Source organism: Mus musculus, chromosome 8, assembly GCF_000001635.26.
Source record: "Mus musculus strain C57BL/6J chromosome 8, GRCm38.p6 C57BL/6J".
Lineage (NCBI taxonomy): Eukaryota > Metazoa > Chordata > Mammalia > Rodentia > Muridae > Mus > Mus musculus.
Genome location: NC_000074.6, coordinates 114862748 through 114888447, shown reverse-complemented (window position 1 = coordinate 114888447; position 25700 = coordinate 114862748). Strand labels below are relative to the sequence as shown.

At 47.6% G+C, this 25700-nt stretch overlaps 1 protein-coding gene across 5 annotated transcripts in view; it reads right to left on the bottom strand.

Annotated features, from left to right (window-relative positions):
• The window catches only part of Wwox (WW domain-containing oxidoreductase), a 913078-nt gene that overhangs the window by 464265 nt on the left and 423113 nt on the right, over positions 1-25700 (bottom strand). The window contains exon 9 of one of the 5 annotated variants that reach the window (XM_006531513.3): positions 11758-13482. The exons of 2 other annotated variants lie outside the window; for them this stretch is intronic. In XM_006531513.3, coding sequence (XP_006531576.1) covers positions 13468-13482 — 15 coding nt within the window. In that variant the 3' untranslated portion in view covers positions 11758-13467. 2 more of the 5 variants (XM_011248556.2, XM_011248558.3) reach the window with 2 other exon arrangements.

Below are 25700 nucleotides of genomic sequence, written 5' to 3'. Positions count from 1 at the left end.
GGAACTGCAGTTACAAAAGATTATTAGCTGCCATGTGGGTGCTAGGAATCACACTCAGGTCCTCTGGAAGAGCAGCCAGTGCTTTTAACTGCTGAGCCATTTCTCCAACCCTCCTTCTTGTATTTTGTGGCAAGGTCTTTTATGGGAGTCCAGAGGTCAATGATCTGGCTAGTTTGGAAAACCAGCTTCTTCCCTGGGGTTGCAAGGGGCTGCAACACCCACTGAGCATTTATTTGGACACTAGGGATCCTTGCTCTGTTTCTAAGCCCCACGGAGCAGGCATTTTGCCTGCTGATTTCTCACCCATATTCCCAGCGTGCAGCCCAGTGTGTGTCTTGTTCTTATCTCTTCTGTGCTCTTGGACCTCACAAAATATTCATAAGGCTGGTTCCTATTACATACTAAATTACTGATTACTGAACAAATATGCTTGGGTTTGGGGAGAGAAAACACACTCTCTATATCTACTGGGCTCTGCATTCACCATGTCTGGTATTTGAAGTCATCCAGATTGCAAATGAGGAAGAGGGTGGCAAGCCCAGAGGTTGTCATTCGTCCACTACACTGCAGATCATATAGGAAGCTTGGGCCTGGGGTGGGGACCTGGGAAGAACAGGGAGGTCTTCAGAGGGCATCACCAAGCCATCAGCTGAGCTGAAGTAATTATGCCAACTGCCTCAAGCTGGGAAGGAGAAAAAAATTTTTTTGGAGGGAGCTGTTCCCCCCGCCCGCCCATACCAGTTCAGCTGCTGAGCAAGCAGAGTTTGGTATGAATAAACTCTATGGGCACGAGGAGTCCAGGGCTTCCTTTTAAATCAGTTCCTAGAAGGCAAGGAACCAGTATATCATAGTGAGACAATCATTTATAATGGGACCATTATTAGGAGCCAAGATATAAAAATTGTACATGAAACAGCCTTATAAGCAGGTTCAGTGCGTGGCTGATTAACCTCCCTGGTCTACCGGGGGCTGAACGGCTCAGGGGAGTGGTAATGAGATGTGGAAATCATTTGCCTCGAGGTCACAGGTTTGGAGCCGGACGTGTGAGAAGAAGGCCTAATTGCTACTCATGGGTGACTTGTCGGTGTGCTTGGTGGAGACACTCGGATGGGGGTTCAAATCTTGGTCCAAACCCGAACTGGCTGTGGGGTTTCTGTTCTGGCCACAGAGGCTCCAAAGCCTCAGATTCTTGAGTCAGAAGAATAGCTCAGGGCTGATTCTGTCCAGCCAGATAAATATAAGCATGCACTCGACTTCTGAGGTGTCTTGGGCAAGGGGCTCAAATGTGAAAAAGGTGTTCATTTGTGTTTCTTACGCAGTGTTACAAGTTCAAGAAGCTGGACTTGTGGCTTCGTTGGAAGAATGCTTGCTTAACATCCTCAGCACTGCATGAAGCCATATGTCTGCAAGCCCAGCGTGTTGGAGACGGAGCTAGTAAGACCAGCAGTCAAGGTCATCCGAAGCTGCATATAGGTTCAGATGCCAGCCTGGGCTATGGGAGACCCTACCTCAAACAACAATAAAAGTGACAGACAAAATAAAAGGAGTTTCAGACTCGAGAGTGTTTCTGATTTTGGGTTAGAAAAGAAAATACTATAATATTGTAAGCAACAGTTTACATGCAGGAGACTGAATGCTAACTCTAACCTGTAAACATATATTAGAGAAGAGGGAGAAAGATAATGAGTTCAAGGCTGGCCTGAACCACACATCCAAACCCTCCTCCCCATTAAAGCAAACACACACACACACACACACACACACACACACACACACACACAAACACACACAGTCAACATAAAGGGGAAGGTACTACTGAATGATGAACTTGAAGCTCTGGGTTCAAATCCCATCTATGACTCTTCAGGTTAGGTGTGAGGTTTCAAGATGATCAGGCCACACCCTCCTGTGATAGCAGCCTGTTACAGCTCTTGGAAGAGAAATGGCAAGACTCCAGGATGTTGACCAGTCTCACTTCTCAGATCTGAGTTTTCCAGTCTAGGGACATCTGAGGGCCTCAGGTACAATGACAATGACCCCTCTCTAGACATGGCTCTCCTCCCCCATGCCTTGGAGTCCCACATTCTTCCTTCAAACCTTTCCCTCTATCCAGGAATCTGGGACAGCTTGGTCTCCTTCAACACAATCCTTCTCCTTTCTCTGAGACCAATAAGAAGAGACACACTCACACGCCTTTAATCCCAGGAAGGAGGCAGAGGCAGGCAGATTCCTGTGAGTTTGAGACCAATCTGGTCTACAGAGCAAGTTCCAGGACAGTCAAGGCCATGCAAAGAAACCCGGTCAAAAACAAACAAACAAACAAAAAACCAAATCAAACCTAAAAATAAATAAATAGATAGATAGTTTAGAAGAAGACGATGAAGAGAAGGAAGAGGAAGTGGAAGACATGGAGGAAGAGGAGGAGGAAGAGGAGGGAGAAGAGGAGGAGGGGGAGGAGGAAGAGGAGGAAAAGAGGAGGAGGGGGAAGAAGAGGAGGAGATACTCCCAAACACATACATCATCAGATCTGTGGGGCAGAAGTCTCATCAAAGCCCAACCCATGCATCTGTCTGTCTGTCTGTCTGTCTGTCTGTCTGTCTGTGGCACTAACAACTCTTCAAATAAGCATCTTACCTAAAAAGATAATCTACTTCAGTATCCTCCTTGAAGCCCAAACGCAGGCCCTTTCACCTCTTTGTTCCCTCCCTCATAGACTTCCTCAACCTTGAAATAGGAAATAAATACCATCTTGACAACACAGGATGCTGCAGGATGGATGTTCACAAATCACATTATCCTGACTTGTAATTGTGTGTGTGCCCGCAAGCGCGTGCTGGCCCACCATTCATTCAACTTTTTGTTGAGAATGGAGAGAAATTACGGCTTATCTGGGGGACAGGCGATCTACCATGAGTTCTCACACCCCATCTGGCAGAGCAGTCTGGTGTTAGCTCTCAGATACACTGAGGCTGCTTTTCTCTTCTCCTCCCGCCCATCCGCGCTTCCCAAGGACTTCAGGCACTTGATGAAAGAGCAAACTAATCCTCTCCTCGGTGTCTGTGATCAAGATCTATTTGGTAGCCCACTCCTCTGACTCCGCCTGTGCGGAGAAACCATTTCAGCTCCCCGCTCATTTGAGTGTTGAGCTGAGATCTTGCAGCTGCTTGCTGCCAAACCTGAAAGCAGAAATTAATTTCAATGACCCAGGCCGAGTGGAGGGGAACGCTGTCAGGTAATTAGTGTTCCTCTTTTGCTACTCAGGGCCTATCGCCGCCGTGTGTTAATCCATACACAAATTGAGGCATTCTCGGAGTCGCCTGAGATTTTCGGGGCTTTTTTTAAGTACCTCTTGCTCGGGTTAACCCAGAGCCTGGCATCTTCATGGAGGGGGGATAGAGGCTCCCTTTCTTCTGTGTCTGGCCAGCAGAGAGCACACCCCTGAGTTCTATGGTCTCTTTCCTTTCGATTGAGCCTGCCTTGATGAAGTAGTGCTCAGAGATAAGGGGGGGAGGCGTTGGAGGGGGTTCCTATTCCTGCCACTTTATTAATGAAAAAGGCCCTAATATTGATAGCCCTGACATCACAAGTATAACAATTAGAGGCTTTGTCCTCCAAGGCTTCTAATTTAAAAAGGAGCCCTTCTCTATCTGGGAAGAGCCCTGTGGATATTTTACACTCCTCTCTCATTGAGTTTTGGGTTTTTCTGCCTTTCCCTTTGGGAAAATCCCTTAAGAGGGATTTTAGACTTGAAAAGACAACAAACAAACACACACACACACACACACACACACACACACACACAGAGAGAGAGAGAGAGAGAGAGAGAGAGAGAGAGAAACTTGTATGGATGATTTTTTTTCTCCTTTAGGAGTCATTCTAAAATCCAAAGGTAAGGAAAGGTGTTAGAGGAGACCCCTGCTCAGAAAGCACAGCCTGTACCCTGCAGTGGTACCCCGAAACACCTCTGAACTTGATGTTTTTAAACCTGAAGGAAGTGGGGATCAGAAAGGGTACCAACATGGACCATACCCATGAGGGGCTTCCTAGCACCTCTCTGAAGGGCTCTCTAGTGTAGGTCCCCACTGCTGTGGCTATGGGGGCTTTTGCATGTGACGCAAAATAGTGATCAGCTCAGAAAAGTCCCGCGCCTCCGGTCCTTCAGACCCAAAGCCCTTCTCTAGTAGGCATCTAGGATACCAAAGCCCAGAGGTCAGATAGTACCAGCAGGGAAGAAGGCAGGTGAAATGGACAATGTGGTTACTGGGCTGGTCACAGCGCCACCTACAGGAGGAGCCTGTAGGTGCCACCCCGTCAAGGTTGCGTGCTAGAACCCTAGCTCAGAGCACCCATGCTGAAGATCAGAAAGCTGAATTTGGAAGTGAAATGTTTCCTTGAGGGTGTTAGGAGAGCGCAGGCTTGTGACTTCTGAGATGCTCTCCACGGACCTGCTGAGAGTCACCCCCAGAGTTCTGACTTTTGGAGACTCACACTTTAATCCAGGGTTCAAGCAGTATCCAACTCCTGTCTCAGCCTCCCAGAGGAGAGGCTGAAGGTGAACTTGAACCTCCCACCCCGCCCCTCCCCCTCCGTCCAAGGTCTGTTTTTAGAGCTGCGAGTACCTTGGACTCATGGAGGTCCCCCTGATGGATGCCATGACTCAAAGCTTTTTTTTTCTTTTTTTAAATTAATACCTAATACATCTTTACCTCGTGGCCTTGGTGTAAACGAAAATGAAGTCACTGTTTGACAGCTTAACATTCTTACTCTTGTATCTGGAGTGTGTCTTGAGTGGTGGAGTCACCCAACAATGTACTGAATTTAAGAAGGAAACCCAATGTATCCCCCCCCCCCTCAAAAACAAAAACACCCAAAAAATCCTCTTTTTTGATTTTTCCAATGGCCATAAGGTCCCTGCTCTGCCTTGGCCCTGACCACACAGCTCAATCGGAGAAAACCACTGTGTTTCTGGAACCCAGGGCAACTGTCCTTAGAACTAACAGGAGTTTACTCAGTTTGCTAATGAACCGTCATGTGACCTTGAACAGGATCATGTGAGTATGCTCTCTCTCTCTCTCTCTCTCTCTCTCTCACACACACACACACACACACACACACACACACACACACACACACACATTACCTTTCACAAGCTTTGGTTTTCTCATGTACAGAATGACAGGATAATTCCGACCCCACAGATTTGATGGGAGGGTCCTACAAAATGATCTATGGGGACTGTTGGAACCAGGGCCTCCCATCTGCCACGTTGATGCCCTGCCTGAAGTTCCGTGGGTTGGAGCAGGTGACGACAGAAGGCCTCCAGGGGCCTTGGGGCTCTCAGCTGAACCGGCTCTCGGTTCCCAGTCCCTATTCCACTCCCACCGTACCACCCAATAAACAACAAATACGCACATCGGACAGCAGGCTGGTTCTTCAGCCTCAGTCTGTCTACCACTAAAATGGGTTTTCTATTTAGCCCAGGGCTGCTAGAAGCTGATAAAGGACAAGAAGCCTGCTACAGCAGGAAATTAACTCTCCACCACCTCTCCAGAGGAACTCCAGAGTTCTTTTACAGTCCTTTCACTATGGAGGCGGTGAGTAGGAAGAGAGAGGAAACAAAAAAGCTGCCCAGTTCCAGTTCTGATGCACTTTATTGTAACTGGATTCGCTCCAGTGCCCTGCCCCCCTCCTCCCTCCCCCCTCTCCCCTCCAGCCTGCATTGGGGCACCTGGAAAAGTCATGGCCATCCATCTGGTGTCAAGTGGCACCAATCTCTGCATTCTGTGAGAGTCAATTGCAATTAACAGGGCCATTCAGGAAACGGCAGGTACAGCCCAGACAAAGGCAGCCCAGACAGATCTTATCAGAGCCCAAGGCCGGCAGGACTGTCCCTTTCTGAAGCTGCCTGCCTGGGAGAAAACCCTGGAAGAAAGGAAGGAAGGAAGGAAGGAAGGAAGGAAGGAAGGAAGGAAGGAAGGAAGGAAGGAAGATGGGAAAGGACAGTGAGTCATAAGGAGGAGGCAGCGAGATTCAAGAAAAGCAAGCCAGACTCCAGCAAGCTCTTGGGCTCAGACACTGACAAACCCCAGCCACCAGGGGCCTTCAGCAAGTCACTCCACCCTTGCCAGCCAGCTTCAGAGCTGCAGGTGGCCCATCTATTAATAGGGACTACAAACGGCACCTTCCTCATCTTGAAACTGTCTAGAGGAGACATGCTGAGGGCGGTGTTTACTGTAAAGGATCAGGAGAGCTTGAGAGTGGTGGGAGAGCTCTGGAGAGCGAGCGTGCCTGTGTGTGTGTGTGTGTGTGTGTGTGTGTGTGTATTAGCAGAGCAGGTGTCTTGGAGAGAAGCCACATACCACACAGGCACTGGGTGAGCCTGCTGGATGCCACCTGTTCCACCCTGTCCACTTGGGCCACAGGGAATCCTCTGCCCATGCAGAAGAAAAAAAGCTCTAGAAAGCAGCCAGTCTTCCATTTAGGGAATCTGGTGACTAGCCTGCCTGCACCATCAGGGGGAAGGGGCTGATCGCCATAGGGCAACAAGGAGGATCAGGTAGAATCTGGTGGCAGTGGTAGGCACTCAAGGCATGTGATTCACTTTCTGTCAGCCCACATTCCTCGGTACCCTTCAGGGCCAGGGGAGTAAGCTCAAGCCCAGTAGGTACCTAACTAGGGCCAGAGGAAGAATGGGCCCCCGACCAGGCCTTGGCTCTGACTGCGTGAAGCAGTTATCACAGGGTGGCCTGGAGGTTGAAGGCCTTCTGCACCCTTTTCTGTGGAGAGGGTGGGGCATGTCTTCCCCGTTTTACTTTCCAGGCTAAGTGGCCTGTTCTTGTCACCGTCTGTCGTTGGGCACTTATTTTGCAAGGATGCTTTGAATTTCAGAAATATGGAGTTTTTAAAAATCCACCAATTATCATTTTTCGGTGTGTCTTTGTGTGTAAGAATGTTTGTGTGTGTGTGCACAAGTGCCGGTGCATGTGAACGTCTATGCACATGCATGTGGAGGTCAGAGGTCAATCTTTGGTGCTCATTCTCAGGCCATGAGCCTCCTTTTTCTTCTGAGACAGGGTCTCTCGCTGGCTTTTAACTTGTCTAGTAGGCTAGGCTGGCTGCCCATGATCCCTCTGAGCCTCCTATCCGCACCTCCCTATGCTGCCCTTACAGCCACACCACCCTTGGGTTCTGGATGTCAACCACTGTTTCCCCAGTTTCCATTAATCAGAAAGGTTAAAGGGAGTCTCAGAGCAGGAGTAAAGAGGTTCCCTTCCAGTAAGCAAAAGGAGCTGGGGTGATCGGGTGAGGGGTGGGGGAGGTGGGGGTGGGGGGTGGGGAGCAGCCACCACATTTTCTAACAGGAAGAGAAAGAAACCACAGAAGCAAAACATCATTGAATCGGGAGCCTGTTTATTCCAAAGAACAGGAGCAGAGACTATGCCCCAACTGGATGCCTCTATTGTAATCATCAGCTCTCAGTGTCTGATGCTTAAGCATATTGATATATCAGGTTTGGTGACAAGGTATTTCGTGCTGAGGTTTCTGAGGTGTCTAGTGGAGCCAGTGATGTGTAGTAGGAAGTCAACAACCCTTAGCTCCCTCCTCTTGCATTCTGTGTTATCGAAGCTTTCATCTGAGCTGGAGAGCGGCTGATTGTATCAACAGCAACATGGATTTCATTTAATATCTATCTTCTATTGACATGGAACCACCGACTCTTAATAGCAGGGACCTGTTCGAGGCACCTTAAAATTGCAGCTCGAGTGCAGACTTCTCTCCTAGGACCTCAGGGTGGTGTGCAGGGGGAAGTAGGGACGGGGAACTGTCCACCCACCTTTGCAGTGGCTGGGTGAGTTACAGAATTATATTACCAGTACAATTAGGTCAGGGTTTCCTCTGCATTGCCACAGCTACCTTTGAGCCCTGTGTGACACAAGGTGTTTTCCTCTGTGACCTGGCTTCCAAGGCATCTAAACTGGGCTTCACTGAGGCCATATAGAAAAGCTAACACCAGAGTGCTCTCTCTCTCTCTCTCTCTCTCTCTCTCTCTTTCTCTCTCTCTCTCTCTCTCTCATGTGATAGCCAGTGCTTGTCATGACAGAGGGAAGAAGATAATAATATTAATGATCTTGATGTTGACCATGTCAAGGCTGACTGTACCACATTCTTCCTATCAGGCGTAGAAGGAGGTGGTCCCTGGGACAGGGCTTAAGATTTTAGCATTCAAGTTCAGTGTCATTCCTCCTTGGGCTTCCTGAGGGACAGACTACAGGTACAGGCAGGCTTCCATCCTACAGGCACAGAACTTGGGGTGGGGATGGGGTCTACACTGAAAAGGTCATACACATTTAATTCTGGGGGCTCCCGAGCCAGATTCCAGCAAGTCTGGGATCTGTTTGTCTCTAAACCAGGGGTTCCATGAAAAGAGCTACGGTTTTGGCAGCAGATGTACTTAAGTGTCACATCTGACTTTCTAGTGCCCCATGTAACACTAGATGAGGCTTCCTGTCTGTAAGGTGGGGTTTCCCTTACAGCAAGGGAAACCACAGTACCCCGGGAACATGCTGTCTTACTCCCTACTGCTCTGGGTAGCTTTGCCTCCTTTCTGAATACACACATTGAGCCCTTATCTCTCACTGCCATACAAGCCTATGCTCCTGAGCTTCTGACTGGGTGGGCCAACTGCTGGGCCTCAGGCTTGTCTCCTCTGGACAGTGTTCATGAGTGAGACCCACATACCCCACAAGGGTTTCAGGTTGCTGGCTAATTTGTTGCCACATATCCCTAATGCCAATTCAGACACACACACACACACACACACACACACACACACACACACACATCCCTGTTGTCCCACTCCGAGAGATATCATTTCTGCTGCCCGAGTGAGGGAGCCGGTGAAGGAGACGAACACCTTCAGTAGAAAGCCCTTTCCAAGCTTGGGGATTTTTAAGGTCCACTTGATTGCTTGTTTGTTTGTGACAGACTCTCTTTATTTAGCCCAGGATAGCCTTGAACTTTTGATTTGTGACAAGCTACCTGTCATATGCTAAGCAGACTGTCTGCTCTCCGCTGACAGCTATTTATCTTACCCCTAATCTCCTGGGCACTGCATTTGGAAGGAAAGGCCTCAGAGACTCCTGGGACTCTCTGGTAATGGAAAAAACTTCCCCTCCAAATGTAAAGAAGGTCGCTGGTGCAGAAGGATGAGACTTCATGTGCAGTCACACCCACCGTGCTATCTATGGGAACATTAGCCCGCACAACACGGCCTTAAACCACGGTGGCTAGCTAGCAAAAGCTCCAAGACCTCTTCTTGTCTTATATGGTGTTAGACTACCAAGGGGCATGTGGCCCTTTGGCTGAAGCAGCTAGAACTGTTCTCAGCCACAGGAAGCCTGAAAAGAGGGCCACAAGAGTGACCCTCCTGCTCTCCTGAGGTGACCTACACCTGAATGAAGAAGGAAATGAGTTCTACTCCCAGCCCCACTCCCCTGTCTGATGCACATGGGAGCTCAACCCAGGCTGACAGCAGCTACCAGCCCTGCAGAAATCTCTTTATGCATCACAGGAGGGAGAGAAGAAAGAGGGCGGCTAACTCATCCTCGCACTTCACAGCATGCAGGAGGCTGCAGGTTGCTTTCTAGAGCTGTGGGCCTTGCGGCAAGCTGTTTAGGAAAAGCAGGGGACTTTGTAGTGGCTTCACAGGGGCCAGCGGCTTATTGGCTTCACTCGTTAGAAACCTGCCCTTGTCAGTGTGTGTGTTGTATCTGTGAAATGGGGGTGCGCAAAACTGGCTCCCTCCCTGATAAGATTCTTTTTTTCCTTTGCACGCTTGGTACTGATTAGGTTAAAATAGGGCAGAGAGGGAAGGCAGAGAAGCTGTCTGGCGGTGAGTCACCTAGGAGACACATAGACGAATCCAGGAGCTGGGGGTCTGGGTGGGGATTAAAAAAAAAAAAGGCAAAAGAGGACTAGAGAGTTGGTGCAGTGGAGAGTTGTGCAAGCATGAGGACTGGAGTTCCAATCTCCAGCACCCATCTAAAAAGGGCTGGGCATTGCTGTGTATATTCCTGTAACCCAGCACTGGGAGGTGAAGGAAGGCTGTCCCTGAGAGTACACACCAGCCTTGCATCCCACCTGAAAGGATCAGCTCCCGCCTCAGGGGGAGACCCTCTCAATGTGCCAGACTTTCTGCTATGCTTCTGTGCGCACATGCACAGGTATGCCAACCTGCACACTCAAATGCACGCAGTGCACACACACACACACCACGCGTACACACTCATGCTATGGTGGAAACAGTGGGGCCGGCTGCTTCTTGCTCCCACCAATGTAGCTTTTCCAGCATGCGTCCCTTTGAACTGTGAACCCAAAGAGAAACTTCCCCTGGTAAGCTGATGTTGGGTCACATCATATTGACCAGAAAGGCAAACGCTACAGAGCTCAGTCAGGGCCTGGGAACACGGTGTGTGTCCACTGTGTAGAACAGAATGACTCAGGCTATCATGGAGATGCCAGGCAACACCACAGCAGACTATATACAGGGAATCACTGCAAAGGGGTGGGTAGGTTAAGGAAGCCAGGAGCAAAATTCCAACAGCGCCTCTCCCAGAATGACTTTACTGCCCCAGCAAGGATGCGTAAGGACCCATTGAGTCCTGACAGCCGGTGATGCTCCAAGAGAAACAGTAGCTGAGGATTCTTCTCCTGGAGGCTGGTCATATAGGAAGCACTTTTGGATGTGGGGCCAAATCCCAGCCTCCAGGAAGGACGGGTGTTCTGCACAAACCGTGTGTTTAGGGTTAAATAGGCAAGGTCTAACAAGACCTGGAAATGGTGAGACCGCGACCCCCACCTCTCCCAGAATCCAAGTTTTCCAATGTCCACCGAGAACTACATCTGAGCAGATGAGGTGCTGTTGCCTGGGCGGTGATACTACTTCCAGCTGGGGTAGCAAGAGGGGGCGCACACCTGCATCTTGTACTCATTCAACTAGTCTCATACCTCACAGGCGTCTCACTGGAGGTGGGCAGTCTACAGATCAGTCTAAAACCCCACCTCTGCCCACGTGCATCCGAGTCTGTCTAGTAGGAGGAGAAAGACAATGAGGCAGGGTGGGGAGAACTAAAGTTGGGGGTTAAGACAAGAGGTAAGGAAGGGGCGCTGTGAACGGGAAAATTAAGAAGTGAATGGCCCAACTGAACCCTAAGATATGAGAAAGAGCAAGAGAGAGAGGACAGTTGACAGAGCAGTCTGAAAAGGCCCAGTGGGTGGCACAAGAAGAGGAGGTGCCCCCCCCCGCCCCCCCCCCAAGCTGGGCCTGGGCTTTGACTTTTCTTTTGCTGAAGAGATAAGAAAACGTGACAAGGACACTGGAGCGCCTGACAGGACAGAGAGGAGGTCAGACTTCAGACCTCAGCGGAGGCGGGAGGGGATGCAGGAGGAGGGGACGCTAACTCTGCAGATAAACAGTTCCCCCCTCACTTTGGAGAGGAGATGCCTCAGGGAGAAGGAAGTCTCTTTAGTATTTCCCAACCCACCCCTCTTAGAAGAAAAAAAAAAAAAAAGGTACTCAAGAGAAAGAAAAACTTCCTGGTTTTGGCCTTTAAAATGGTACTAGAAGTCCAAGGGGGGAGAAGTCTAACATAGGAAAAGCAAGCGCGGTGCCCTTTGAAAAGTTTTAATTTTATTTTAACTTTGCTAAATCTACTTACACTCACATTTGGAAATATGTATGCACGATAAAACACTGCAGTTCTGGTCTATTGGGTTAAAAACCCACTTTTTGGAATGGGTTCAAGGGAATACTTATATAAAAGTCCTTGGAACGGAAAGCAATTCCGTAGATAAAACAGAACAGCAACATCCTCCAAATCTGCCCCTTGCAAGATAAATGCACAGTGAGGAGGGGTCCGGAGGCTTCGCTAATGGGGGATTCATTCGTGACAGCCAGCCTCTTAAGCTCTCAGGGAACCAGCTGGAAAGGGGAGCGGCCGGGCTACTCCTCCCCTGCCTCAGCGTTCACACTTTCTCCAAGGGTCTCTTCTTCTTTCCATGATTTACTGAGAACCAATAAACTCAGCTCCCCGCCCCCACCCCCAATTAGAAACAGTGAAATTCCATTCCAGCAGGGTGCTCACAATGCACGCAAGGGGCAGCCGTGATGTTTATTCTGTGAAGTTCTAGACAAAGAGAGCTTTAAAAAAAAAATAATAAAGAAGCTGGAATAACTCCAACAACAACCATTTTCTGGGCTTTTTCTGGGTAATTATCCTTGCGTGGAGAGGCATACAAAGGAGGAGGGAAACATGGCTCTCCCCCCTCAGAAGCGGGCACTGAGTTCGGAGGGTGAGTTTGAGCCACTGGCGTGAGACAGAAAAAGAGCCAGTAAGGAAGTAGGCCTCCTTCCATCCTGCCTCCAAGTTCTTGACTTAAGTTCCTACCTTGACTTCTGTCTGAGATTGTGAACTGGGAGTTATAAGATGAAAGGACTCCCCTCCTCCCGCCATGTTGCTTTTGGTCAGAACATTCTCTCCAAGGAGCAGAAAAGCTAGCTACAACAGTTTGGAGAAGCTTCTGGAAGCATTGGCCAAGAAGAAAGGCTTACAGCCCTTTCTCCCCTTCCTTTCGTGAAGGGAATGGACCCAGCTCTGCTGAAGGATAGCTATGAACCATCCTGGGAAAGTTCGTAAGCCTAGAGTTGTGGCTGTCCGTTGAGTCCCTCTTCGCAGGTCCTGGAGCCAAGTGTCCATTATGCCTCTCTCCAAGGATACACGGCAGCTTGTCAGGAGTGCACTCTGAACAGGCAAGGGTTAAGACAGAAAATGAGGCTGATGATGTGAGGTGGCTAGCGCCCAGTCTAAAGGAAGAAAGGAACATTGGCTTTCTGGAGTCTGACCACGAAGAAAGGCTTACAGCCATTTCTCTCCTTCCTTTCTTGAAGGGAATGGACCCAGCTCTGCTGAAGGATAGCTATGAACCATCCTGGGAAAGTTCGTAAGCCTAGAGTTGTGACTGTCAGAACACTCGTGTTGACTAAGGCTGTTAGAAGTCACGTTAGAATCCCACATCAAAATAAAATAGGTGCTGTGGTGTAGCTCAGTGTTAAAGTGCTTGTCTGACATGTATGAGGGGCTGGGTTCAAAATCGACAGAAGAGGAAGAGGAAAAGGAGGTCCATTTACCAGTCACCCACTTTCCTTTCTGTATTTATGTCTTTTAATCATTTATTTAATTATTTGGCACAGAATCTCCCCAAGATTCCCCCCTGAAGTTGCTTATTTCTTTTCTTCTTCCAATTCTTCGTCTTTCTTCAGGCCCCAGTAGCCACCCAGTCATTATCTCTTTTTCTCTGAGTCGGGCTCTCATCTTTTCTTCTTGTTCCTCCTCGGCGGTTCCAAGATTAGCAAGAGATTGTTCCATGATTAGCACGGGGTCACTGTAGACCTCTGGGTTGCAGCTGGGGCTACCGTTCAGAAAACTGCCAAGGAGACAAACCCCCATTATGAAGAAGATTGCCAGAGTGTGGGGAAGGGAGGGACTTGGTCACACCAAGCAACCAGCTCAGAGACTCAGATGTCTTTGCCTCCTCTGGTACCTAAGAGACCAGGCTGTGTGGCCTGGCCGGTACTCTTGCAAATACACAAGAGAAGAAAACTGACCCAGAAAGTGAAGTACTCAACGAGAGAATTCACCTACGCTACTTATTATCCTGGTGGGGTTGTTTTATTTTAGTTCATTTTTGACAGGGTATCCCTGTGTAGCCCCAGCTGCTCATGAGTTCAGGAGCCTTCTGTCTCAGTTCCGAGGGTTAGGATCACAGGTATGCCCGATCATACATGGCTTCTAGAGGGAGAGATTTGATAGTTGTTATTGTTACCTTATTTATGTATTTATTTGTTTGTTTGCATGCTATGGGGTGTATATGAAGGTCAGAAGACAACTCAGAGCATTCTGTTCCCTCCTCCCACCAAGTACATCCCAGGAATCAAACTTGGATCTTCAGACTTGGCGGCAAGCACCTTTATCCACTGATCTCTCTCTACAGCCCTAGGAGGAGGTTTATAGAGGCAAAACAAATAGGCTGAGATTACAATATTGATCTGGTGGCTGGGGAGGGGGGTCAGGATGGCAGGGTGAGGGTAGGAATTCAAAACAAAAATGGAAACAAAAACTAAAATCACATCCCACTGTAAAGAGCTGTTGGCTAAATCCCATGGAGGAACAAAAAGGGAGTCTGTGGCCTGCAGTCTGAGGTGTCACCTCAGTGGTCTGTCCTCTCGCATCTGAGTTGCTAAGGGTTCCTTCCAATGGCCTGATGGTTCACACTCTCAGTAGCAAGTTGGTATAAGGTCTGAGACTAGGCACTTAGGGGGTCAACTGGGAGCGTTTGGTTGTCCTTTAGCAGAGAGAGAATTAGGAGAATCAGTAGCCTATTGGGGACTCTTAGAAGAGATCAGGCTCCCTCTTACAGATTTCAGAGAGAGGAGGATGTCCCTCCGCCATGCAGTTAAAGTTAGCACATAGCGCAGGTCTGTAGTCAGGTTGTCTCTGATTCCTAGGCAGCATGGAAGGGACAACGTTTAGACTTTTAGTTAGCATCTGTGTCACCTGTGACCCCTAATTGCTTAGGGTCTGTCTTAGTCAGGGTTTCTGTTCCTGCACAAAACATTGTGACCAAGAAGCAAGTTGGGGAGGAAAGGGTTTATTCAGCTTACATTTCCACATTGCTGTTCATCACCAAAGGATGTCGGGACTGGAACTCACACAGGTCAGGAAGCAGGAGCTGATGCAGAGGCCATGGAGGGATGTTCCTTACTGGCTTGCTTCCCCTGGCTTGCTTGGCTTGCTCTCTTAGAGAGCCCAAGACTACCAGCCCAGGGATGGCACTGCCCACAATGGGCCTTCCCCTCTCGATCACCAACTGAGAAAATGCCCCACAGTTGGATCTCCTGGAGGCATTTCCCCAACTGAAGCTCCTTTCTCTGTGATAACTCCAGCCTGTGTCAAGTTGACGCACAAAACCAGCCAGGACAGGGTCTCAGGTAACCTGAGCATTGTTGAGCTTTCTATGGTAAAGAAATCAAAGTTCACAGACAGAATCTTAGTGGGGCACCTGCCATTTTCCTGGCAGCGATGGGAATAACAGAGTCATCTGTGAGGGTAGGGTCTGCTCTAGGTGAACCTGGCCTGAGTAGCTTCTAGTCTGCTCCTAAGGGTTAGTAGGCAAGGACAACCTGGAGCCATCCACAGACCTGACCCTCCCATGCCGTGTAAGTGGCAGCACGTGGGAGCGGCTGCCTATAAGTACATGCTTTGTCTCCCAGGAACACTCTTGTTCTAGAGTCTGAGGCCAAACTCTGAGCTGACAGGCCCTCTGAGAGTCTGCGCTGGGGGTGTCTATGATGCAGCCTTTTAGGGGAAATGAGAGGGGCTTGTGAGTATGCCTACCGGGTGAGCACGCCCTTTTATAACCCTGCCAGCACTCCGAGTTGCCTTCGCACGATGCCCATTCCACTCGGGCGAAAAGACTCAAGCCAGAAATTACACAGGGAATGGTACCATCCCAGTCTCCCCTGCACTTTTCTGCACTAAATAATTTTCAGTTGGGGTGTCAGAGAAAGACAGAGGAGAGACGCATTATGTTCATGAAAGGCCACCTTAAGAGAATTGTTCTGTGATGAAAGCGAGGGGTTCCCCCTACCCCACCTCTTTTGGCATCCCGACTTGCCATAGAAATGAGTGATTTTCTGAAACTCTGCCAAGTTAGATGGGTTCAGCATGCTATTAGATTAGTCTGTTTATACAGAAACAGCCAAAAATAGGAACCACAGAGAAGCTATTAAAGCTATTGTCCTGTGGGGGGAAGATCTGGATGGTTTCCTCACTGCAAGAGGGGAACAAGGTCTGGCTTTGTATTAAGGTGATGAAGAAGTTACCATACTCTAAAGCCTTGTCTCAGTGATGACAAAGAAAGAAGCCATCAGGGCTAGGTGCAGCCTCATCAGGCCTTACCTGCTGCAAATGCACTTTTTTTTTTTTTTTTTTTTTTTTTTTTTTTTATTACGTAGAGCCCAGGGGCTTATCAACAGGGTGCTGATTCCAGGCAGGGAAAAGTAAAAGTGGGAAATAAATAAATAAATAAATAAATGAGACAAGCTGTCAGAAGATTCCGTGTGTAATTCCGAGTTCTCATCCGCTCTCTAGTTGCTCCTTGAGCTGGTGGGAATCATGTGACCTCTTGGGTCAGTGAGAGTCCAGCTGAGAGCTGAGACGGAGCTGAGTTCTGCAAGCGAGTTGGGGTGAGTCTACTTCCCTCATCTATAAAGTGGGCGGTCCCTCAGATATCACAAAGTCACCTCATTTCTCCTCAGCAGGTCTCAAGGTGACCTGGGAAGGCTAGACCATCACCCATCTCACGTGAGATTTTGAAACCTTAACACCCACCCTGGTGACATACCTCTACCTCCATCAAGGCCACACCTCCTAATCCTTCCCAAACAGTTCCACCAGCTGAAGGCCAAGTATTTAAATATGTGTGCCTATGGGGGGGTGGGGTCATGCTTATTCCAACCACCCTGGTATCCATGTTGTGTATGCGCGCTAGTCACTCATGCTGGCAATTTCAGTTATTAATTAGGTCTGCTACTATGAGTGTCACAGTCCAGATGTTCCCGTAACATTTATCCTATGTAATAAAGGCCCCAAGGCAAAGTGTAAATGATGCTGGTAATTTTGCTATAGTGTATTATTACAATTCTCTTTCATCATTCATTTTTGCTTTTAATTTCTTATGGTACCTGAGTTACTGACTATACGTTATCATAAGCATGATGTACAGGCAGAAATAGGATACATGGTGTTGTACCATTTGCAATTTCAAGCATCTGGTAGGTATCTTGGAATGTTCTCACAGAGAAGGGGAGTGAATACCAAAGGTTTTGGGGTTTTTTTGGTTTTTTTTGTTTTGTTTTGGTTTTGTTTATTTGGGTTTCTGTTGTTGTTGTTTTGTTTTGTTTTTTTGAGATCATTGTTTGATACCTGTGAAACTTAAAGCTTACTCTGCAGCCAAGTGCCATAGAAAGGCAGTATCCATCTGTAATGTAGAATGAATTCCTCTCAATGCTGTTTAATGCAAGACAAGACTGCCTGGGTTCTCACCTGGGCAGGAAAATCAGTGTCTGCCGGGGCTATCGTCTCATCAGAGGCATGATGGTCTGACCACACAGTATCCACAATATTCTCTTATACTGTGGTCTTGGTTTTTAAAGATAAGGAGTGGCTGCATCCTGAGAGTGTTCATCTCATCAATAGATCAATCCCTTGATGGATTTCTAATATTTTATCATTTTTGGGAAATGGATAAAAAACAGATGGTACCTGGGTATCTGGGCAGATGCCTTTAATCCCAGTACTTGGGGGCAGAGGAAGAAAAATCTCTACAAATTTGAGGCCAGCCTGGTCTATGGCTTGAGTTTCAGGGCAGACAGGACTACGCAGAGAAACCCTGTCTCAATTAAAAAATAAAAATAAAAAAAAACAGATGGGGTTTAGCTAGAAGGAGGTCACTGGTGAAGGTTCCCTGGGGGCTGGACCTGGTAGGAACCTCCTCTGTCAAGTCCACAGGGCCAGCCATCATGGATAGGACCTTCTGAAATCTTACGCCAACACAATCCTTCCCTCCATCAGGTGGTTTAAGGTTCTCAGACACGGCAATGAAACAATATTTAACACAGGGCAGTAAGCATCATTGCAGCCCAGTTCCCACCGTACTCATTTCACTATGGTTATAGGACTGACGTCTCCTGTCTTTCTGAAGTCACTCTCGCTCCCCAGAAGCCACAACACAGGTGGGCTCTCACAACAGGGCAGCCTGCTTCTTCCCAGCCAGAGGAAGAGTGGCGCTTATCTCAGGTGCTCTTTTAAGGCTTTTCACCGTTTTCAATATCTGTCTGATTTAGGGCTTTCCTTACATCTGAGAGGTCCCGGCTCTTTGGTGAGTCAGGAAGTGGCCCTTCATCTCTTTCTTACTTTGCAGGTGAGAATAAGTCTCTAGGGGAGAGGACCACACAAGCTTTAGAGCAGAAGATGGGACATGAAGGGGGCATCATCGTAAAGTATGGGCAGAATCACTTCATTGTGAACAACAGCTTATAAATACACTGCAAGGAAAAAGAGGTAAGAAAAAAAAGTCTTGATGGGCGTGGGGGCCACACCTTTAATCACATAGCTTGGGAGTTAGAGGCAGGTAGATTTCTGTGAGTTCAAGGCCAGACTGGTCTGCATATCAAGTTCACACTTAGAGTTACACAACTGGGGGGGGGGGGCTGGAAAGGGGAGAGGGAGAGGGAGAGGAAGAAAGAGAGAGAAAGAAAGAAAGAGAGAGAAAGAGAGAACGAGCTGTCTCAAACAAAACAAACAAACAAAACAAAATGTCACGTCCTATATTTATCCCAAATAGTTCTGGCATTTCAAGATTTTCCTCGAATTATCAGCTGTGTGGGTATTCTGTGTTAAATATACAATTTTTAATCATGAGTGTGCTTAAAAATGTATGTAGCACTTGAAGTCTAAGCAATCAAAATCTTTGTTTAGTCAGTAAGTTACAAAAGCCTGTCACACTGACATCACCAAGAAAACTAGAGAAAGGACAAAGACAATGACAGAAGGGGTTAGGCCACATGAGACTCAGTTGAAACTGCACTGAGACCCCATTTCACCCCAGGCAGAGGGACAGTCATGAAGTAAACACGAACAAGTGCTGGCCAGAATGTGGATATAGGGGACTCATACAGTTGGGAAGGTGTGACAATCAGAACGGAGGTTCCTCAAAGTCTAATAATCCATCTACCATCTGACGCAGCGGCACCACAACTGAAGTGGAAACTTCTGGTTTGTTTGGAAAGTCAATTATGTGTGCTGGGGCAGAGGGGTGAAAAGATGTCTTGCTAAAGCAGACACGTGAAAGAATGTTTTCCTGAAGCAGACACAGGTGAAAGGATGTTTTGATATAGCAGACACATGAAAGGACTCTTGATGAAGGAGTATAAATATGACCTCACAGACAGTGAGAGAGAGCACTGGTTTGGTTTGCTTCACCTTGCTATTCTACACTAATGACATGCGTGTATTGATTCGCCTTACATTGTGTTGTTGAGCTCAGCTTGTGGAATCGCCACCGTTGAGAGAAACTGGCCAAAGAACTTCTGGTGAGGTCCCTGTAGCAGCTTGCCAGTTCCATAGCCTTGCCTCTGGCCCGTTGGTGAGCTTGGCTGCTTCTTTAGGGCTGAACTATAGCAGTTGTTCCTTTGTGGCGTCTGTCTGACCAGAGGACCGGACTGCAGCTGCTAAGTTGGGTTTGGTGTTTGCTATGGGACTGAACTGCTGACAAAGAAGATTGAGCTTGCCCCCCCCCAAAAAAAAACCTATTGCTAAACAGGTCTACCTCCCTCATATCCTAATAACTTTTCTCCATCACTACCTCTGCTGGGTGGTAGGCAAGAGAAGATGTTGGATGTTTATTAAAAATAGGCTGCAAAAAAATATATGCCCACCGTCAACTCATCCCAGAGATGCTTGCGAGTTTACCTCAGCATCTGTCACTGTAGCTAAATTTTGGAACCAAATAGGTGCTCACCAATAGGGGAATGGACAAAGAAAACATGGTTTATATGCACAGTGCAGTCTTCTCCCAGAAAACAGGAAAAACAATAACTTGTTTGTTGTTTGCAGGGAAATGGGTACCAGTAGAGATTATGACATTTCATGAAATAAGCCAGTCTCAGAAAGACGAGTGTTGGATGCTTTCTCTCATTTGGGGATCTTAGGTTTGATACAGAGCCATGAACTTGTGTATGAACATATGACATGAAGGTAGATGGGCAATTGTTGAGGAGACCAAAGGGATCCAACAGAAGGGGCAGAATGGGTTTTCAGGGGGACTATACTCCCTGTATATCATCTGTTTAAATGTACAAAAATCTTCTGTGTAACCCAGGACCAAGTACAATTCATGAATACCCATTAGGACATTATAAAACATGCAAAGTCACCAGGCAAATATTGAAAGATGGCATTACAAGAGGGATGTGAGCGGGCAAAGGAATAAAAGGAGATGAAAAAGTTAAAAAAAAAAAAAGAAAACCAAGGGAAAGGAGAGAAAGCCAGTAGGGGAGAGCTGATGGGACAGAGAATGGAGATGGGGAAGAAGAGAGGAGGAAGGAGGGAGGTGAAAGGGTGCAATTACAGATGGTTGGGGAGACGCATGAACAGCAATCGCGATCAGATAATGCGGACTCAGTTAACTGTAATAAAATGCCCCTTAGGTCCCATGCCACTGAGCTGAGCCCAGTGGCCTCAGGGCCATTAGCTCTAATGCTTTACAGGTCCTGTTATCTCACAGGAGTGAGTGCAACTTGGCTAGTATCTGGGCTCTCCTTTACCTGGCCACTAAAACCATACATCTTCAGAGGAACGTGGTGGTGGACCATGGGAAGAGAGGAAGAAGAGACAGGCTGGAGTCCAAAACTCTGCCCTGGGTTCGGCTTCACTAGTAAGGTTGCTGTACTTGGAAATTTTGATGCTCCGAAAATTACAATGAAATACGGGAGCTGCTTTGTTCTTCAGAAACATGATCTGGGTAAATAAATTGCTCAGGAACAAAATCCCAACCAAGTGAATGTGGTGCCTGGTGACCCACACATGATAAATGGAGGAAGGAACAACCTGGAGAGGAAATCCGTTTCCAAAAATATGTCTTCGCAGTAGTGATATTTATAAATTTGACACACTGGGAAAGTGGAGCTGGCTAAAGATGATTTCTATGCAAATATGCATTTTCCAACACCAGTGTATGAAAAAAAAATTCCAAACATATTTCTTGCAAATCAACTCTTGCACAGGGTGAGAGACGCAGGAAGTACACTGATAAATATTAAAGCACGAGGCCAAATGTAAACCTGGTACGGGACTAGAGTCCTCAGTGAGGTGATGGACAGAATGGGAAATGTCTCATACTGCCTGATATCTACTCTATAGTCGGGACACCTGACAGAGTCACCTGTCCTAATAATATGGTTGTTGTCCCCCTTTAGGCTAAAAGAGTCAGGGCCTCGAATGATCCAAGAATCCTATTTCTTTCATGTTGATATAGAACATTCTAGACAAGGAGTGTCTGCTGATGGAAAATCATGAAAACCATTCAGTCTATTCTGAGGCTCCATCTAAGGATCACACACCCTGAGGTGCCTGGGATGAGGCCCTGGGCCTGTCCTCTGGGCAAATGTCTGATCCCAGGGTCCAGTGAACACAGCCCAAGGTCCCTACATGAGGGCAAGTTTTCAGCTCCCTCATTGCTAGATGCCCAAGACTTCACGCCATTCTGTGTTCCTCTAAGTCAGCCTCCCCGTGCTAGCTCACACTGCCCTGGGTGTCCTGTGTGCACTAGTAGTGATAGATGCTCTTCTGCACTGGACAGAAGAGGAAGATGAGACTGACAGCCACGAATCTGCCCTTCCCATGTTATGTGATGGACAGGGAGTGGAGCTGCATCTGAAGGAGTGAAGGCCACTGAGAGAGTTCTAGGTCTATAATCCCAGTATTTGGGAGGCCAAAGTAGGAGGATTATGAGGAGCCTGGGCTAGACTGAGGATTATTGTTCCAGGAACAAAGAAACAAACATCTGGATAAAGAGAAGGCAGAGAGAGGGGTGTTGGGTTTTGTTTCGACTTATTTACCCAACATTTATGTTCGCAAAGGGAACCAAGAATCTGAGGCTAGGAACTACAGAACAGTTAGAAGTGGACACACAAAAGGCTGCTAGGCTACTGAAAAATTGCCAACTGTCCTCCATTACATGGAGTGCTCCAGTAAGGAAAGGATGTTCAATTCCTGCTCCTCCTGTTTGTATTTCACTTGGGTAAAGAGTTGAGAAACATAGTGCTTTGAGGTGACAGCAGCCCAGATAAGAGCTTGGTTCACATAGCCACGTTCAGGCTCAATCTTCCTCTAACTTGGACTTCTTAGGTGAGTGAAGAGACACGTAGGACCCAGCTGAGTTATCAGGGAAAAGGCTCTCTCCTGACTGTTGAGTCAATGATGAGAGCAGGTCCCAGGGAAGCTACCCCAAGCCTCTTCTCTCTGAGAGCCTTACTTTTGGCAGAGTGGGGAGGGGGAAGGCTTGCCTGGTGTTTACAATGTACACGTTACAGGGCTACAGCAACTCGGGCTTTGTCACCAACTTGCATACTGATCTTGCTCTGATCTCACAAGCTGAATCACATATCCTAGCATCTCATGTTCATCTTAGCATCCCAGCACTGCCTAATGCTATTGTATTTGGGCATAGGGCCTTGAAAGAGATGGTTCGAGTAAAATGAGGTCACTGGGGTGAAGCCAAATCTAGTCTGACTGCTGTCCTTTCAAAAGGGGGAGATTGCATCACAGACAAATGGAAGGACTACTTTGTGGAGATACCAGGAGAAGATGGGTAAAGTTCTTAGGAAAAACTAATACCTTGATCTCCATGCTGAAAGAAAACATATTTCTATTTTGCTGCTTGCTTTGATAGCCTGAGTGGACCAATATAAACCCTGAGGTGAGAACAGCTGGGTCACTTTCCATGGCAGATGGAAGGTCTCCAAAAGCAAGAGCCTTAGGGTAAGAGACACAGGGACTTTAGCCTAGTGGAGCCCTTTGTCCTCAAATGAGGCACTTCACACTCCCCAGACTCCGAAGAGTGTGGAGAGTCACAGTCTTTATATATTATAAGAGTCTGCTATACAGATGAGTTCTGTGCACATAAAAAGGTGCCAAACAAAGACAGATTGATGTTTTGATTGACAGGAATGTCAAAATACAATAAGACAGGTTCATTCTACCATCCACACAGTTATGAACTGAGATCCTGGGGTACAGGAGGCACTGTGATGTTGGTACTCGTGAACAAGAAGTCTATGGTGGTCCAGAGGAAATAGGACACACACACACACAAACACACACACACACACACACACACAGAGACAGAGAGAGAGAGACAGACAGACAGAGACAGAGAGAGAGAGAGAGAGAGAGAGAGAGAGAGAGAGGGAGAGAGAGAGAGAGAGAGAGAGAGAGATCATGGTACTGGGCATGAGCTGGGACCCATGGAGAACTAAAGGTGACAGGAAGATTCATATTTTGGCCATGGGGATTTTCTCCAGCCCTGTCAGAATATACACAGATTCAACAGTAGAGAAGGCCACAGAGGCAGTCTCACCTGGCCCTCTAACTCCCAATATAATTCAATATAGTTGAAGGTGACCTTAAATATCTTACTCCCCTGCCTCCACCTTATAAGGCTGGGCTTATAGGCTTGAGGCATGGGCCACCGCATTGGCTTCCTGTAGGGTTGAGGACTGGACAGAGTTGTGTATGCTAGGCTAATCCTTTACCAGCTGAGTTCTACTTCCAACCCTGTGACCACCATTCTAATTGGGACTGATCAGTCTACTTAGAGAACAGTACAGTGGTAATCGTTTGGCTGTGTATACGTTAGAAAAGTTTGTCACGGTCCTGCCACCCACTCCAGTTTTAGTTCAACTTGGATCATGTCCACTAATCTCACTGAGGTCTGCCTCTCCTTCACCCATGGGTCCTATGCTAAAGTCTTAACTCTGCACAGATGAAGGTATTAAGAGGAAGGGCTTTGGAAGGTAATGAGTTCATGAGGGTAGAGCCTTTGGGGATGGGGATGGGGAAGAGCACCTTCATACACTACTCTGAGAGGGTTCTCTTTCCCCCCACTCTGTGAGGACACGGCGCGAATGAGCATCTACAGACCAGAAGCGGGCAGACGGCTTTTCAGCTTCTAGGTCTATGAGGTATGGCTTTGTGTTGATTTTAAGTCATCAGTCTAAGGCATAGTTATACTAATTGCAAAGGAAATGGTAAATGAGTGTATGTGCATGTGTGTGTGTGTGTGTGTGTGTGTGTCTATGCATGCATGTGTATATATGTGTGTATGTGAGTGCATGTGTGGTTATGTGTGTATGTGCATGTATGCCTATGTGTATGTTCATGCATGCATGTGTATGTGTGTGCGCATGCACACACACACACACATGGGTATATGCATATACAAATACCAGGAGAAAGGAAAGGATAACTGTCATCAATGCATTCCTCATACAAGCGACAAAGAATTCGATGGAGATGGGAAGAGGCTAAGGTAAGGTTCTTTTCGTCCTTTAAACATTGGTCTTATTTCTCACCGGGTGTATGTCTGAGTGTCTCTGTGTGGGTGTGTGCTCATGTGTGCGGGTGTATGTCTGAGTGTCTCTGTGTGGGTGTGTGCTCATGTGTGCGGGTGTATGTCTGAGTGTCTCTGTGTGGGTGTGTGCTCATGTGTGCGGGTGTATGTCTGAGTGTCTCTGTGTGGGTGTGTGCTCATGTGTGCGGGTGTATGTCTGAGTGTCTCTGTGTGGGTGTGTGCTCATATGTGCGGGTGTATGTCTGAGTGTCTCTGTGTGGGTGTGTGCTCATGTGTGCGGGTGTATGTCTGAGTGTCTCTGTGTGGGTGTGTGCTCATGTGTGCAGGTGCCCTTGGAGGCTGGAGGCATCACAGCCTCAGGAGGTGAGGTTACTTGTGGTTGGGAGCCACCAGACATGATATTAATTAATTGGTAGGGACTGAATTCGCATTCTCAGCAGCTCAGGTCCTTTGTAAGAGCAGTGCATGCTCTTGACTGCTAAGCCATCCCTGCTGCCCTCTAAGGTAATGTTCTTGAAGATTATCTTCTTGGTTTCCTTAGGTGGCAATTTCTCCATTTTATTCAATGACTACTTTTGTGCCAACTGTACACTCGGTACGGGGACTCGAGATATAGAGTGTATGTAGCCTGGGAGCTCCTATTTATGTCTTTATGAGTGGCTATATTCCATGAAACATTGAGGAGTCCATATGGTCCTCCAATAAAACTATTGCTTAGCTAGCGATCATCCGAAATCGTAGGAATATGCGTGTTTCATTTTAAAATTTAAAACTGCTACAAATGATCTAACACATAGACCCCAGAGTCCCCAGACAGAGAACGCACTCCCTGCTTCGGAATTACTAGCCATTAGCCTTATATTCCTTGGGCGAGATTGGGGCAAGAATATATGAAAGCCTCGGCCCAGACTGAGAGAGTATTAAATATGTCTTGACTGATTAAATTGAGCATCTCAAGGAGCCATAGGAAGGAAAAATCTAAACACGAATTTAACAGACAACTATGTCAGAATGAAGATGGAAGTCGGTGGTAAAGGATTTGCTTAGGTGTGGGAGATGCTTCAGGGAAGAGACAGCTGAAGTACTTCAGCCACTGTCTCACGGGCCTCGGTATCCAAGAAGATGAGATCCCTGGAGTTGGGCTAAAATAGGCAATTTTCATCTGCCAGGCACCTTTGTCTTCCACCCCACCCCCACCCCCCACGTCCCAGAGATGCTACCTTGAAAGCAGGAGAGTGAAATCGATATGTACTGAGCCCATTCTCCAGTGCTGGCTTCAGCAATGACAGAGAAGGCCTCAGTAAGACACATGATATTAATTAGCTAGCCCGTGTAGTCCAGGCGACCCTGTCACCTCTACTTCAGGCAGAGCTTAGGAGATGCCTCAGGGAGTCAGAGCCAAATACAACCATTCCAGATCAAAGCAAAGGTGTGTTCGGGATGAGACAAGC